General features: G+C 41.4%; 1 protein-coding gene across 11 annotated transcripts in view; it reads left to right on the forward strand.

Moving 5' to 3' along the window:
- Positions 1 to 16,698, forward strand: part of c12.2 (von Willebrand factor A domain-containing protein c12.2) — a 336,226-nt gene that overhangs the window by 233,302 nt on the left and 86,226 nt on the right. For 10 of the 11 annotated variants that reach the window (XM_071684244.1, XM_071684252.1, XM_071684245.1 and 7 more), the window contains 3 exons: positions 303 to 416; positions 6,181 to 6,384; positions 7,256 to 7,416. In XM_071684244.1, the coding sequence (XP_071540345.1) occupies positions 303 to 416; positions 6,181 to 6,384; positions 7,256 to 7,416 (479 nt within the window). The remainder of the gene's footprint in view (positions 1 to 302; positions 417 to 6,180; positions 6,385 to 7,255; positions 7,417 to 16,698) is intronic. The other variant, XM_071684254.1, reaches the window with a different exon arrangement.

A 16,698-nucleotide genomic window follows, 5' to 3' on the forward strand; every position in this document is an offset into this window, starting at 1 on the left:
TGAGAAAAAGTTACTCATACTTCATAATGTATATTCTTAGTGAATCAAAGCTACTACTGAACTATTTATAACACCATGATTAAGAAAAAATGATACAGATCAGGAAATGAATGTTCTAATAGTAATTTTCAGTAAGATAGTTTTTTTGTAGGACTTAGACCGGAAGAGTTTTACTTTCTTTCCAACCGATTCCACTTTGATTGCAGAGTAAGTTTGTTCATGATTATCTTTGTTAAGCATGTTTCTCCTTTCCAATCATACTTTGGCCAAAGTGATCAGAAGGTAATGTTTGCAAATTTCAGAAGAGTTCCATTATTGCTGGAGCCAATGAAGTGAAAGAAGTACAACCACTGGATAACTCACCACCTGTTGCAGAGGTCACACTTATGGTTGAGGGACAAGAAGCTGCTATGCAGGTAAGCTCTTAAACTAAACATGTTTGAACAATAAATTTCCAAAATTATTTTTTAATGTTTATTGATTGTTAAGCTTTCTGGTAAGGTGCTATATTTATGAAATTCATACATTGCAGTGAACTACTCCGATTCTGTTACATGTGAATTACACAACAACAGTGTGTTACGAACTCAATCCTTATTCAGGCAAGGTCGCCAGTAACATATGTTACAAATACTACTGATCCTTGTCTTGCAAGGACGTTATAGATTTGTTGTTTCACAACGGGATAACATAATCATAAAGTTATGGGATTGAATTAAGACCAGCATTACATTAAATCTACTTATAATGAAAGTATCTTAGTGTACAAAGATAAGCACATAAATCAGGCATGAATCATTTACGTTAACATTGGTACATGAGTTAACATTCCAGATAAGATCTCTTTCCTTTATGGCAGTTCTTCGATAACATTACATTGATAATTATAACGGGCTTACAGCACAGTACTCGGGTAACAGGCTTACAGCAGGGAGGACCACTTACCTCGCTGGGCTAGAGAGAGAGGAAGCTCAGCGGGTGTCATGGGTATATAATACAAAGACGAGTCTCCGCCCTGCTAGCTATAACGCCACCCATGATTGGCTATGGGACTCAAAGCACTTGTGATTGGTTGGGGTATTCTAATGACGCATATCTGGGCAGCTCACACTCCTCTTGATTGACACCTCAAGGACAAATGACCATCTGTTTCAAAATTAAATTATTAAGCCTAACGCTTGGTGGGAACAGAAGCTCCGAGCCATTCTCTATACACAAAGACGCACACACGTTATATACACGAACATGTGGGCACACGCGCACACGTTCGTAACACCCCCCTCCTTAAAGGGGAAAATTCCTGGAAGAGGAATTATCTTACCTTAAGAGCGGGATAAACAATCAGCTAACACAATGTTAACACATGAGGTGTGCTAAAAACAATGTAACGTATAAATTGTACATAACAAGGCCCACCTATTTAACTTCTGACTCCGAACAAGGCCCACCTATTTAACTTCTGACTCCGATCCCGTAACTTAACATTTTGAAAGGGGTTGGTTGTCAGTACACTCTAAAGTGATTGGCTGAAGGGCACAAATATACAGTGTTATAATACAAATAGGAAAACAAAGGTTACTTCTATGCTTGCCTGAAGAACACATACACAAAGTGCTACAATACACATAGCAAAACAAAAATTCCCTCTTCATGATGGGGCTATCTGTTTGGGCTCAACCTTCTCTCTATCCTCCTGCATGGGGACCTCACCAGCCTTTACAACACTGGCGGCATTCACAGCTAATCTGGTTGGAGCCTGCAAAATAAAACAGTTGAAAAGTAGGGTTCCTAACTAATAAGAGAGACTGTCTCACTGCTCATTCCAAACATCTGATATCATTCTTCAATAAATCTGTCAGAGGGGTTGCGACTGTTGCAAAATTTACAATGAACATCCTATAGTACCCAACCATATCCAAGCAATACTTCAGTTCTCTCACGCCTCCGCCCGGGTCCCAGGTATCCGAGGCACTCGCAGCTACGTCGTCGACTTCGTCACACACGGCTACCGCTGGACGTAAGATGATGCAGATGGCACCGTCGGTTCCAAGGGGGGAGGATCACGACTGAAATATGGCTTAGGCATGTTGACGTGGCATAATCTCCGACCTCTGCGCCTATCGGGGGTAGAGACAAGGTAATTTGAGTCTCCTACACTCCAGATAATGGTGTAGGAACCCTGAGAACGGACAGCCAAGGGTTGACTTGGCTGCTGTAGTTGAAGCAACACCTCGTCGCCCGCCACAAACCATCTCAAACGAGACCGTTTGTCAGGCCATACTGTCCTCCGTTCCTGAGTCTCTCTTGAATGGGCACGAGACAAATCCTCAGTCTCACCCACTGATTCTTGTACGGACTCGTAACCAGAACAGGAGGTATCACACATCTCGCTAATTTCATCCTCAGGGAGAGTCTTCTCTCTTGAATGGGCATGAGACAAACCCTCAGTCTCAACGGGGTCTACACCAGGGGAGAGGGTATCACAGAGCTCCCTCTCAGGAACAGTCTTTAAGTCCGCCGTCTCAACCGAGTCTACACCAGGGGAGAGGGTATCACAGAGCTTCCTCTCGCTGGCCTCATTCTCAGGGAGAGTCTTTAAATCCTCTGTCTCAACGGAGGCTACACCAGGGGAGAGGGTATCACACAGCTTCCTCTCGCTGGCCTCAGTCTGATGAAGAGTCTTTAAGTCCACTGTCTCAACGGAGGCTACACCAGGGGAGAGGGTATCACACAGCTTCCTCTCGCTGGTCTCAGTCGGGGGGAGAGTCTTAACTTCCTGCGTTTCAACGGCTATGTCCTCAGGCACACGGCCTGCCGTGCCAGCTGTCATAGACCTGGCATCATCGTGGTTGGGGACTAACTCTGGTACTTCTTCATCAAGCTGCACTGCCTCCGTGGACTCCACCGGGCCCGTAAGCGACACCGGCACTGGGTTCATCTTTCCACCCGCTAGATCATTGCCTAACACAAAGTCCACACCTGAGACAGGTAACCTATCTACAACCCCTATGAGAGCATGGCCCGTGAAAAGATCTGTTTCTACCCTCACATCGACTAGTGGAGCTTCCTTGGGACCCGACAGTCCATCTAGCAAGACTCGGTCTCCAAACTCCCCTCGCCTCGCGGCACCAAGCCATCCAACATCAGGGACTGCAGCGCACCAGAATCCCGTAATACGATCACTTTTCGTCGTACTCCACATCTACTAACATAGCCCTCAGACAGGAACGCATTGTAGTTCCCACAGAACGGATCCTTAACTACAGATTAATTAACACTCGCAACCCCTCTTTTTCCTAAGAGCAGGGCCAGCCTCACCTACTTTACTAAGTGGCCCTAAAGTTGAGACGAGATTCACCTGTCTACTCATGGTAGAATCTCTGGATTCCTTCTCTCGAGCCCAGCAATCCCTCACCTGGTGCCCAGCCTTGCCACAATAAAAACAACTCTTAACTCTGTTGGAGTATTTCCCCTGACTTTCATGAATAACCGGCAAGGTAGCAGATTCAGGTGGGATTACATAATCATTGGTCCTCCCTCTGCCGTCGTAGCCCCTTGAACGCCTGCCCGCGTCAAGTTTGACATCTAACATGTACTCATCTGCTAGTTTCCCAGCCTCCTCAAAATCCTTCGCTGATTTAGTTATTACGTACTGCCGTACATCACTGGGTAGACCGTCCTTACATTCCTCGAACACAAATAGTTTCAGGACCGATTCAGCATCGATATAAGCTCCCGCGGAGCGTACCTACCGCACGGCTAACTTGTACTTCTCACAAAAGTGATCTAGGTAGGGTTGATCAGGACGCTTATGCTTAGTTCGAAATCTGAGTCGGTGCGCTTCCGGACTTAAATGATAAGAATTTATCACTGCCTGCTTCACGACCTCATAATCACCACACTGGTCATCGTTCAACGCGGTGTATGTGGATTCAGCTTTGCCAAAAAGGAGGGGCCGCAAAACTGTCACCCAGGCTGACTTCGGCCAAGAGCAGTCACGGGCAGTCTGTTCAAATTTAAGGAAAAAGGAAACCACATTATCTTCATCGAACTTAGGTACGAGATGTAAGTCTCCCAACCGAGACGACACTGGTCCTGACGGTGAAGCGTTGTCTAAGTTTTTCACGTTCGAGAGCTAACCTAGCTTGTTCAGCCTGGAACCTAGCTTGTTCAGTCTGCTCCTTCTGTACTTGCACTTGTGCATTGATCTTAGCTATCTCTAGTTGAATTCGCCAGTATTCGGGATCAACATTATCATCACTAGGGATATGGGGAGGGATCGAGGCTTCGGCCGACGTCACTGATGGAGCGGTATTGTCGACACTAATTTCAACATCAGGCGCAGCATCTACTATCTGTTCACTAGCAAAATGATTTATGACTAAGGTCTCCAACTGTACTTTACTAGCTTTCCGGTCATAATTCAATTTTAACCTATTTGCAATAAGCTTCAACTCATGCTTTGTTAAAGATTTGATGTCCTCGTGAAAGGGCTCAGATCGACAGAACTGGTCAACGTCAGCGTTGCTGGTCAACGGCATGATTTAACGAAAAGGAAAGAGATTCCGTTAAGGTAAGAAAAATCCTGGCAGGGTCGCCAATTTATATGTTACGAACTCAATCCTCATTCAGGCAAGGTCGCCAGTAACATATGTGTTACAAATGCTACTGATCCTTGTCTTGCAAGGACGTTATAGATTTGTTGTTTCACAACGGGATAACATAATCATAAAGTTATGGGATTGAATTAAAGACCAGCATTACATTAAACCTACTTATAGTGAAAGTATCTAAGTGTACAAAGATAAGCACATAAATCAGGCATGAATCATTTACTTTAACATTGGTACATGAGTTAACATTCCAGATAAGATTTCGAGCCAGGAGATCTCTTTCCTTTATGGCAATTCTTCGATAACATTACATTGATAATTATAACGGGCTTACAGGCTTACAGCACAGTACTCGGGTAACGGGCTTACAGTACAGCAGGGATTACAGGCTTACAGCAGGGAGGACCACTTACCTCTCTGGGCTCGAGAGAGAGAGAGTGGAAGCTCAGCGGGTGTCATGGGTATATAATACAAAGACGAGTCTCCGCCCTGCTAGCTATAACGCCACCCATGATTGGCTATGGGACTCAGAGCACTTGTGATTGGTTGGGGTATTCTAGCGACGCATATCTGGGCAGCTCACACTCCTCTTGATTGACACCTCAAGGACAAATGACCATCTGTTTCAAAATTAAATTATTAAGCCTAACGCTTGGTGGGAACAGAAGCTCCGAGCCATTCTCAGAGGAAGACATCTCTATACACAAAAACGCACACACGTTATATACACGAACATGTGGGCACACGCGCACACGTTCGTAACAAGTGAAAGAAATATTAAAAAAAAAAAAATAGGCAGTAATGTTATTGTAAACAGATTGATGAACTTTCTAAAGGATTCCGAAATTTGCTACTAAAAGTTTTAAGTTTTTGGATATCTCTTTCATGCTAAAGAACACTGAATAACCGTTAGATTTTTGCACTTTACAAATTCCAAAGTAGGGAGAAGATGGTAGACAACCAACAACCAGGGAGGTATGTTACCAGTACTTCCTGTTTGGGTATTAGGAGAGTTAGTGACATCTGCTTAATGAGCCAGCACTTAAGTGGTTGTCAGGTTGCACTCCTCTGACCCAGGTGGTTATCTATCCACAATATACAATCTCTCCTTCTCATATGTAACACCTGACAACAGTTAACTTATGCAGCTCATTCTTCATAACTCTAGATTTTCCTGCAGTGGGTATTGTGCACTAGCCCTGCCTTTTGGCAAAATAGTAGGAGCAGTGGTAGAAGTAGTAGGTAGGAACATTTAGGTAGGATTATTAGGTAGAAACATTAGGTAGGAACATTAGATAGAAGTAGTTATTGGGAACATTAGAAAGGAGCATCTGCAAACACTGCACTAGACTTGCCTTCAGCCAGTGGCCTGTTAAGGGTGAGGCACAAAAGGCTGAGAAGTGGCACTGTAGTTCATTAGTTATGGAGACTCTGTTGCTGTGGCCACCCCTTTGAGGGAGTTCCAATTGGATTAGGTGTCAGATAGATAGAATCAGTTAGTCAACTATGTTATATGAGAAGCAGCACATGTCTACATTGAAGATTTAATACTCTCCATACTTTGCAGGTTACTTGTGGAACCAGTTGGAGAAGTCCTCCACCAACCTTTATGTTCACTCCTTATCACCAGGAAATACTCACAGAAATTATTCAAAGCCACATTGTTGCTGACTTTTGTATAATTGGTCCTCGTGGTTGTGGAAAATCTGCAGTTGTTGCTAAATTTGCACATATGTTGGGGTACCAAACAGAACCTATTCTTGTGTATCAGGTTTGTTACCCATTTATTTCTACATTGTGGAAGCATTTTGATCGATACGGGACCTTCTGTCACATAAGATAGATGCTTTATGAATGTTGGATTTTTTATTATTGATGTAGATGTGTTTATTTCATAAGATTACAGATGTACCAAATTGATATGATGTAAGACTGATGAGCTTCACCATTCACAATGTTGTTGTATAGTCCAGTTATATCTCCTTGTGTTAACAACAGCCTAATTGTTGTTGTCTTGTTCAGTCATAACTGCTTGTCTTAACAACAGCTTAGTCCACTTAATTTTGCAGCTGTCTTATGTTTTGCTGTACCCAACGATAACCTTTGATAGTACCGTATCATTTTGATGATTGTAGGTACATTTGAATGATGTGTATTGATAAGCTTAAATTTGCTAAACCCAGAAATATGCCATACTGTATAAGTCCAAAAGGACAGGTATAACTTTAAGTTCTACTGGGAGTCAGCAAGGCCCTTCATCCCTCGTGCCCAACCTTTCTTTTCTTTGAAAAGTAACAGATTTGTTCTCTAAAGTCTTTACTTGATGTTGCAGTGAGGATTTTTAATCTTACATTAACCCTGATGAATATATCTTTTTTTCCTTGTATGAATTTAGCTGATAGAAATGCAGGCACACAGTTTTCCCATTAGAAATAACAGCCATAAAGGAAATATGGTTCCTCTTGATGGAAAATGCAGACTCACAGTTTTCCCATTGGAAATGACAGCCATAAAGGAAACAAGCATTTGATGATCAGTTGTTAGTGACTTCAGGTGATGGTAATACAGCTAAGCCATAGAGGAAAAATAGCTATTCTTGATGGAATACAGACTTGATGTGTAAATCATCTTTTTCCTCTCAGGACATGACCTCACGTGATCTCGTTCAGCACCGAGTGACCTCAGCTGACGGTAATACAGCTTGGCAATTCTCTCCTTTGGTAACAGCAGCCTTAGAGGGAAAAATGGCTATACTGGATGGAGTACACAGACTTCACCATGGTACCTTGGCTATACTTCATAGGTATGTATTTGTTTATTTTGTTCATCATCCAATCAGGAATCAAGTGACAGTGTAGAATCAAGTGACAGTGTATTTGTAAGATTGCTAAAAATAAAAGTTGCAAGTTAACCCATTTATTTATGTTGTCATGATTATTTGAGTATCAGAAGTTGTTCCTTTGTGTGCTGTTGAGATACCATTTCCATTTGAAACTACCTTCAAACTATTGATGCACACTAATTCATTTAGTAGTTGGGTACAAGATTGTAAGATATGAAAATAAATGAGGAAATGTATGGTGAACAGATGATTGAATTCGAAATGCTGAGAAAGAGAAGCAGAAGGCGTATGATAGATTGCTCAAAAGGAATGTACCATTGGAAGTTCAGCAAAGGAGGAGGGAAGAATATAAGATGTGTTAGTGAAATGTTAAGAAGCTTATAGAGGAAAGCAAAGAAAGTATAGATGAAGATTTTAGAAGAAAGGTGAGTGAAAAGTTTAGGGAAAATAAGAAAATGTACTAGAAGAAAATGAAAAAGGAAAGAGGTGTATGTGAGAGTGGAAATGTAAATATGAGAAGTAAGGAAGGGGAGTTGCTGAATCAAAAGGAGGAAGTGAAAGGAAGACAGAAATAGTACTTTGAAGATTTGATGAATGTGGGATTTGGTGAGGCAGCAGTTGTTACATGTGTGGGTATGGAGGATGGAAGGAAAAGGATAAAAGTGACAGGGCTTATAACAAGAAGGGGTGTGAAGAGGGCAATGATAAGGTTAAAGGCAGGAAAGGAACCTGATGTGGATAGGTTACAGTTAAAATGTTGAAGTATGGAGGAGAAAATGTGATAGGGTGGATACATTTGTTACGTGATTTGACATGGAAGTGGAAGGTTGTGCCTGAAGATTAGGTGAGAGCTATTATTGTTCTTGTGTTCAATTGAAAAGGTGCTAATCATGTATGCAGCAGTTATGGGGGAACGAGTCCATTAAATATCTTAGGAAAAGTATATGCAAGAGAGTTGATTGATCGAGGAATGGATGTGACATTGCAGAATTTATGAGGAGCACAGGGGTTTTAGAAAAGGTAGGGGGATGTGTGGATCAGATTTTTGCAGTTACAGTGACCATGGAAAAGTATTTAGTGAAAAGAAGGACTGTATGCAGCTTTTATTTATATTGATGTGGAGAAGGCATATGACAGAGTTGATTAGAATGCTTTATGGGATAAGTTAAGATTGTATGGGGTAGGGGAACATCTGTTGTATAGTGTGAAAGCCTTCTATGGAGTAGCAAATGCATGTGTAATTGTGGATAGAGAATTGAGCAAAAGTCTCATTATACATGTGGGTGTGAGTTAATGCCACGTAATGTCACCATGGCCTTTTAGATTATACATGGATGGAATGATAAGAGAGATGAAAGCAAAAGTAGGGAAAGGGGATGCAGAGATGGAGTGTGGTGGTAAAGTATTATGGCTAGTGGCAACCCTGTTTGTGGATAATACTACATTGTTTGCTGAAAGTGAAGAGAAGTTGCAGAAGGTTTTAGATATATTACAGTGATATGTGTAAGTGTAGACAATTGCTTTCCTTCAGTCCAATCCTGGTGCCACCCCAACCCACAGGAAACAGCATTGATGCCCCTCGCTTCAGTCAGGTAGCGCCAGGAAAACAGACAAAAAAAGGCCACATTTGTTCACACTCAGTTTCTAGCTGTCATGTGTAATGTTCCAAAACCACAGCCCCCTTTTGAAATCCAGGCCCAGTAACATAAATAACATGTGAAAGACAAGAAAACAAATGGGAACATCAGTGAAGAGAGCAAGGGGGATGTGATAACAGGTAGTGATGAAGTGAGAAGGTGGAGTGAGTATTTTGAAGGTTTGGTGAATGTGTTTGATGATTGGCGGATAAAAGGTGTTTTGGTCGGTGTGGTGTGTGAAGTGAGTGGTTCATGGAGAATGGTTTGGTTAAGAGAGAAAAGGTAGTGAAAGCCTTGCAGAAGATGAAATCTGGCATGTTTGGATGGTATTGCAGTTGAATTTATTAAGAAAGGGGATTACTGTGTTGTTGATTGGTGGGTAAAGATATTAACTGTAAGTCTGGATCATGGTGAAATGCCTGAGGATTGGCGGTATGCATATATAGTGCCATTGTACAGAGGTAAAGGGGATAAAGGTGAGTGATGAAACTACAGTGCCATAAGCCTGTTGAGTATTCCTGGCAAAATTGTATGGAAGAGTAATGACTGAGAGGGTGAAGGCATGTGCAGAGCATCAGATTGGGAAGGAGCAGTGTGGTTTCAGAAGTGGTGGAGGATGTGTGAATCAGGTGTTTGCTTTGAATAATATGTGAGAAATATTTAGAAAAACAAATGGATTTGTATGTGGCATTCATGGATCTGAAGAAGGCATATGATAGAGTTGATAGAGATGCTTTGTGGGAGGTCTTAAGAGTATATGGTGTAGGAGGTAAGCTGCTAGAAACTGAAAACTTTTTACCTAGAATGTAAGGCATGTATATGAGTAGGAAGAGAGGAGGGTGATGTCTCGATGGTTGTTTAATTTTTTTATGGCTGGGGTGGTTAGGGAGGTGAATGCATGAGTTTTGGAGAGAGGGCCTGGGAAATGAGTCAGTTGCTGTTCATTGATGATACATCACTGGTGGCTGATTCAAGTGAGAAACTGCAGAAGTTGGTGACTGACTTTGGAAAAGTGTGTGAAATGAGAAAGTTGAGGGAAATGTGAATAATAGTAAGGTTATTGGGTTCAGCAGGGCTAAGAAACAAGTCAGTTGGGATGTAAGTTTGAATGGAGAAAAATTGGAGGAAGTGAAATGCTTTAGATATCTGGGAGTGGACTTAGTGGCAAATGTAACCATGGAGGCAGAAGTGAGTCACAGGGTGGGGAGGGGGCAAAGTTTCTGGGAACAATGGATAATGCATGGAATGAAAGAACGTTATCTCGGAGATCAAAAATGGGTGTGTTTGAAGGAATACTGGTTCCAACAATATTTTATGGTTGTGAGAAATGGGCTGTAGATAGGGTTATACAGAGGAAGGTGGATGTGTTGGAAATTAAATGTTTGAGGACAGTATGTGATGTGGGGTGGTTTGATTGATTAAGTAATGAAAGGGTAAGAGAGGTGTTTGGAAATAAAAAGAGTGTGGTTGAGAGAGCAGTATAGGGTGTGTTGAAATGGTTTGGACATATGGAGAGAATGAGTGAGGAAAGAGTGACAAAAAGGATATATGTGTCAGAGGTGGAGGGAACAAGGAGAAGCAGGAGACCACATTGGAGGTGGAAGGATGGAGTGAAAAAGATTTTGAGCCATCAGGGCCTGAACATACAGAAGGATGAGAGGTGTGCAAGGAATAGAGTGAATTGGAATGATGTGGTATACTAGGGTTGACGTGCTATCAGTGGACTTAACCAGGGCATGTGAAACGTCTGGAGTATGCCATGGAAAGATCGATGGGGCCTGGATGTGGACAGGAAGCTGTGGTTTAGGTGCATTACACATGACAGTTAGAGACTGAGTGTGAACGAATGTGGCCTTTTTTGTGTTTTCCTAGCACTACCTTGCGGGGGTGGGGGGGTTGGTATTTCATGTGTGGCGGGGTGGTGACGGGAATGGATGAAGGAGCAAGTATGAATATGTACATGTATATGTATGTATATGTCTGTGTATGTATATGTATGCATACGTTGAAATGTATAGGAATGTATATGTGCGTGTGTGGGCGTTTATGTATATACATGTGTATGTGGGTGGATTGGGCCATTCTTCGTCTGTTTCCTTGCGCTACCTCGCTAACGTGGGAAACGGCGATTAAGTATAACAAGTGAATATGAAATATATATTATTATTATTATTTTTTTGTACGTAATCGCTGTTTCAGTGAGGAAGCACCAGGAAACAGACAAAGACTGGCCCATCCACTCATATACATATATATACATAAACTCCCTCATACATACATATATACATATCAACATATACATGCACATTCGCCGACATTACATACATACACATGTACTACATTTGACATTTTATTCAGATTATTTTAGTGAGATTTAGGTTGAGAAATCTCCCCCAGGAACTTAAGCCCCATTATTCCTTTGAATCCTCTTGTAAAATGTGATCCACTATCTAGTGTTACTGTGAAGTTGATATTTCTGAAACACATCAACAGTGAAATACATCTGCTTCTCTGTGGGGAGCAGATGTATTTCATATCTACAAGGGTTATATTCACCCCAGTACAGAGTACTGCTCACATATCTGGAATAGTTCTTCCATCGCCTCTCTGTTAACCACAGTGGAATCAAAAGCCTTCAGTCTCTAATTCTTCTGCCATCACCTTTCAACCATCCCATTCTCTATGCCATGATGTTGCTGTTCTATCTCTGATTTACGGGCATTGTTTTGGCCACTGCTCTTGTAAGATGTCTGTATGTGTCCTTGCCACCTGAGCTTGGACTTGAGATACCATTTGGCTGCTGCTTCCCATAGTTTCTTTATGTAGAATGAACACTTAAGGATTGATGGTTATTGTAGTTCCAACTTTTAAACAGCTAAGCTGTGGAGCTCTCTTCTTCCAATAATTTTTCCTTTTTCAAATCTTTCTGTCTATACAAGTCAGGCCTACAAGCACCAGCAGAGCCCTGATTAATTTCTATATTCTGTTTCTTTTGGATTGAGGCATAATTTTCTTAGGCCATATTGATCACTAGGAATAACACAAGGGCAGTCTAGGAAAATTCCAGTAACAACAAAGTTTGTTTGAAATTTTTTTTTTTTTTTTTTTTTTTTTTATACTTTGTCGCTGTCTCCCACGTTTGCGAGGTAGCGCAAGGAAACAGACGAAAGAAATGGCCCAACCCCCCCATACACATGTATATACATACGTATATGTTTGAAATGGAGAGAATATTTCATAGATTTATCCATCTTTCAGTATGTCTAATGCCTGTTCCCTTTTGGAACGCCCATCAAGGGGTGGCTACGACAAAAGAGTCTTCACTTATTCCTGTCCTTACATGCCTCCCTCACACACACCATTCCACACATTCTTCCTCTGTTTCTCTCCCTCCAGTATTCCACCTCCCTGTTTGCCCATGTCACAAATGGTCTTCCACTCACACCAACCCCTTAAATTGTACTAGCATGCCCTCTCCTTGTAAACTCCCAGTCTTGCATTCCTTCCACATGCCCAGACCACCTCAAAGTAATACATTTCACCCATTCTGCCACTCCACAATTCATTCCCTTTGCATTCCTTGCCATATCACGTCTCTCATACACCCTTTCATTTCTTTCTTCATTCCATCTATTCGCACCTCATGGTCTTCTCAAATAGTTCATTTCCACAACCTTGATTCTTGACCTCTGTGCCTCATTCCACATCTGTGTTTCAGCTGCATAGGTCAGGTTTGAGAGGACTGTGCTGTCCCTTAATCCTCTCTTCACTTCCATACTTACACCTCTATCCTTCATTATTCTGTTAAGGGTCCCACTGACTCTTCTACCCTGTACTGCTCTCTCCCATATCTTTCCTTCCAAGTCATCACACTTACCCAAGACAGCTTCCAGTTACTTAAATTCCCTCACTTTTTCCAGTCTTTTTCCCCTATATCCACAGCACAATTTAGTACTCTTTCTTCTTTCACTCTATATGGTTTTACAAAATCTATACTTTCACTCTGTTTCCCTTCAAACACCATTACTTTGCTTATATTTGCATTTACCTTCAATCTCCTTTCCTTACACACATTAGTAAACACACAACCTTCTGCAACTCCTCTTTAATCTCTGCAAGCAGCACAGTATCATCTGCAAACAGGCTTGCTGCTAGCCTCCATATCTCACCACACTCCATCTCTGCACCCCTTTTCCCGAGTTTTGCTTTCATCTCTCTTGTTAATCCATCCATGATGTGTATTAAAAAGCCATGGTAACATCACACAGCCCAGCCTCACACCCACATGTATCCCAAAACTTTTGCTGAGCTCTCCATCAACTCTTACACACGCATTTGCTCCTCTATAGAAGGCTTTTACACCATCCAGCAGTTTCTCCCTATACCGTATATCCTTAATACATCCCACAAAGCATTCCACTTGACTGTCATATGCTTTCATCTCTCTTATTATTCCATCCATGATGTGTATTAAAAAGCCAAGGTAACATCACACAGCCCTGCCTCACGCCCATATGTATCCCAAAACTTTCGCTGAGCTCTCCATCAACTCTTACACACGCATTTGCTCCTCTATAGAAGGCTTTTACCCCATCCAGCAGTTTCTCCCTATATTGTATATCCTTAATACATCCCACAAAGCATACCACTTGACTCTGTCATATGCTTTTTCCAGATCCATAAAAGCTGCATACAACTTCCTACCTTTTGCTAAATACTTTTCCATGGTCATCTCTACTACAAAAATCTGATCACTTATCCTCTACCTTGCTCTTCTCTTATTCTGCATTCAGTCACTTCCATCATTTTGTCAATTGATATTCTTGATTACACTTTTCCTGGTATACTTAACAGACTTATTCCCCTATAATTGCTACATACATCCTTTGCATCTTTTTCTTTGAATATAGGAACAGTAATAGTTTTCACCCAGTCCTCAGGCACAACTGTCTGTGTCCATGCTAGATTTCCTGTAAGATACATCTACTCCATCACACTTTCTCCTCCATACTTCAGCATTTTAGTTGTAATCCTATCCACTCAAGGTGCCTTTCCTACCTTCAGCCTCATTATTGCTCTTCTTACCTCCCCTTTGCTATAATGCCCCTGCACTTGTTTCCTCTTACTTCCATCCTCCATACCCATGGATGTAACAACTGCTGCTTCCCTTTCTCCCACATTCATCAATTCTTTAAACTACTCTCTCCACCTTCCTTTCACCTCCTCCATTTGATTCAACAATTCTCTTTCTTTACATCTCGCATCAACATTTCCACTCATACATCCCCCTCTTTCCTTTTTCACCTTCCAGTATAGTTTTTTATTATCCTGAAAGTTTTCACTTAACTTTCTTCCAAAAACTTCATCTACTCTTTCTTTGCTTTCCTCAATCAGCTTCTTAACATTATACTTACATATTTTGTATTCTTCCCTCCTCCTTTACTGAACTTCCACTGGTACATTCCTTCTGAGCAATCTACCATATGCCTTTTTCTTCTCTTCCACAGCATTTCTAATATCTTCTGTCCACCAAGTATTGCCCTTTTTATTCTTGTATCTCTATGTTGTATCCAAATACTGATTCTACACCCTTTACTAGTATTTCTCAAAACATTTTAGATACCTCATTCACACGTGACTGCATTCCTACATTCACTGCCCTTCCATCTAAGCTTTCAGTTACCTTCCTTTCATACTCCTCCCTGTATTTTTCCTGATTCATCTTCTTGCTTTCCAGCACTTTTACCTCCCCATTCTTCCTTACACCATACCTCCACTTCTCCCTGATCCTCATCCCAACAAGAATTGTGAAATGGTCAGTCTCCAAAGAATCCTCTTATGACTCTAGTGTCCAGCGCAGCCTTTCTTAATCTTTCATCCATGTCATGTAGTCAGTCAAAGCATTTTGTTCTTCTCCTCCATCATTCCTCATCCATGTATATCTGTGGAACATCTTGTGCTGAAAAAAGGTGTTCACAGGAAATAAACCCCTCTAATATCCACAAAATAGCTTCCATTCTCATTTACTCCAGGCACTCCCCATATACCAACTACCTCATCAGTTCCATCACATCCTTTTTTTGTATTCATATCACCCAATACAACCACATTTCTCTCATTCTCAAAACTGTTTATACAGTCATTCAGATTCCTCCAGAAAAGCTTCATCTCATCCTTACCTCCTGCAGTATTCATATTCACATGTACACATACCCAAGCATATTTCACAAGCCCAAGCTTTCCTTTCACCCACACTATTCATGATCCATTCCATCCATCTCAGTAACACCCTCCCATACACTTGGTGATGGCATAATTGCACATCCTTCTTTTCCTCTTCCCTGAATTTTTTCACTCATTCCCGTCCATATCACACTTCCTTCCATGCCCTCCCATGACTTGCAATCATCATTACCATTTGCACTCCACACATCCTGCCCTAGGATATGGGGTTCCATGATCCCTAGCACATCCATGCTACAACTTTTACACTTCTCCACAGTCTCCCTCCTTTTATTCTCCCCAGTCATCCCATTCACATTCAGTGCCATCACCCTCCATCACTCATTCCTTTTGATCCTCAGCATAACTGGTAGACTCCAGTGCTGCTTCTTAGCCTTTTGTGCCTCACCCCTGACAGGTCACTGGAAGAGGGCAGCTCTAGCACAGTGTTTCCAGAGGTATTGAGGCTCAAAAATTATCAAAACTAAAAGTAACAGTACACTTCAGGTGTTTGTCCAAATCTAAAACTATTGCACTGATGTAATTGGGCAATACCTCCCCCTATAGTTGCACTCCCAAGGGGTGTACTTGACGAGGTCACCAAAAGAAGGCAGGGTGAGACTAGGCTACTCTTCGAGGTACTGAAGCTAAATACTTTTCCCAATTCCGAGCTTCTTTACTTTCCACAGTAGCAACACTTCTTACCTCATTGGTTACTGATTGGAGATGGTGCTTTTTACTGCCAACACCACCTCTGCCACTTATACACAGAAAACCTATTTTTTTAGGTGTTTTACAGTATGACTACTGTACTAAAGCTAATGTATTGCCAACAGAGTACAATAACAGTGCAAAAAGATAACTTATGCAGTAGTGATTTTATAGTAATATGGGAATTGATATAGTTGCCTGTGGTACACAACTTAGTTTCTATTATGCATTTGTAAAGGAAAACATAGCAAGCTTAATGAAACACTGCCTGGGAATGTATCCACTATGCTGAGTGGGGAATGCCTATGTAATCATATTAAATATGGAAAGGTGAACTGATATTAGGGTTGAAATTAAACATAATGATGATATTTATATTCAAAAGCTTCCTAGAACACTGCACAGTTGCATAATCATTCTCTCCTGCATCTCTAAAAGTGTTCTTTTATTCTCTGTTTAGCTCACCCTCAACCTCTCAGTTGGTTATGTTAAAGAACTAGAGTTTATTATTGTTATTTCATATTTTTTTATATTATAATCGATTGCTGTTTCCCACGGTAGCAAGGTAGTGTCAGGAAACCGATGAAGAAAGACCCATCCACTCATATGTGCACATATATGCATACATGCACATACAAAGATACATTGGAAAGGATGACAATTTTGCGCATGA

Source organism: Panulirus ornatus, chromosome 37, assembly GCF_036320965.1.
Source record: "Panulirus ornatus isolate Po-2019 chromosome 37, ASM3632096v1, whole genome shotgun sequence".
NCBI lineage: Eukaryota > Metazoa > Arthropoda > Malacostraca > Decapoda > Palinuridae > Panulirus > Panulirus ornatus.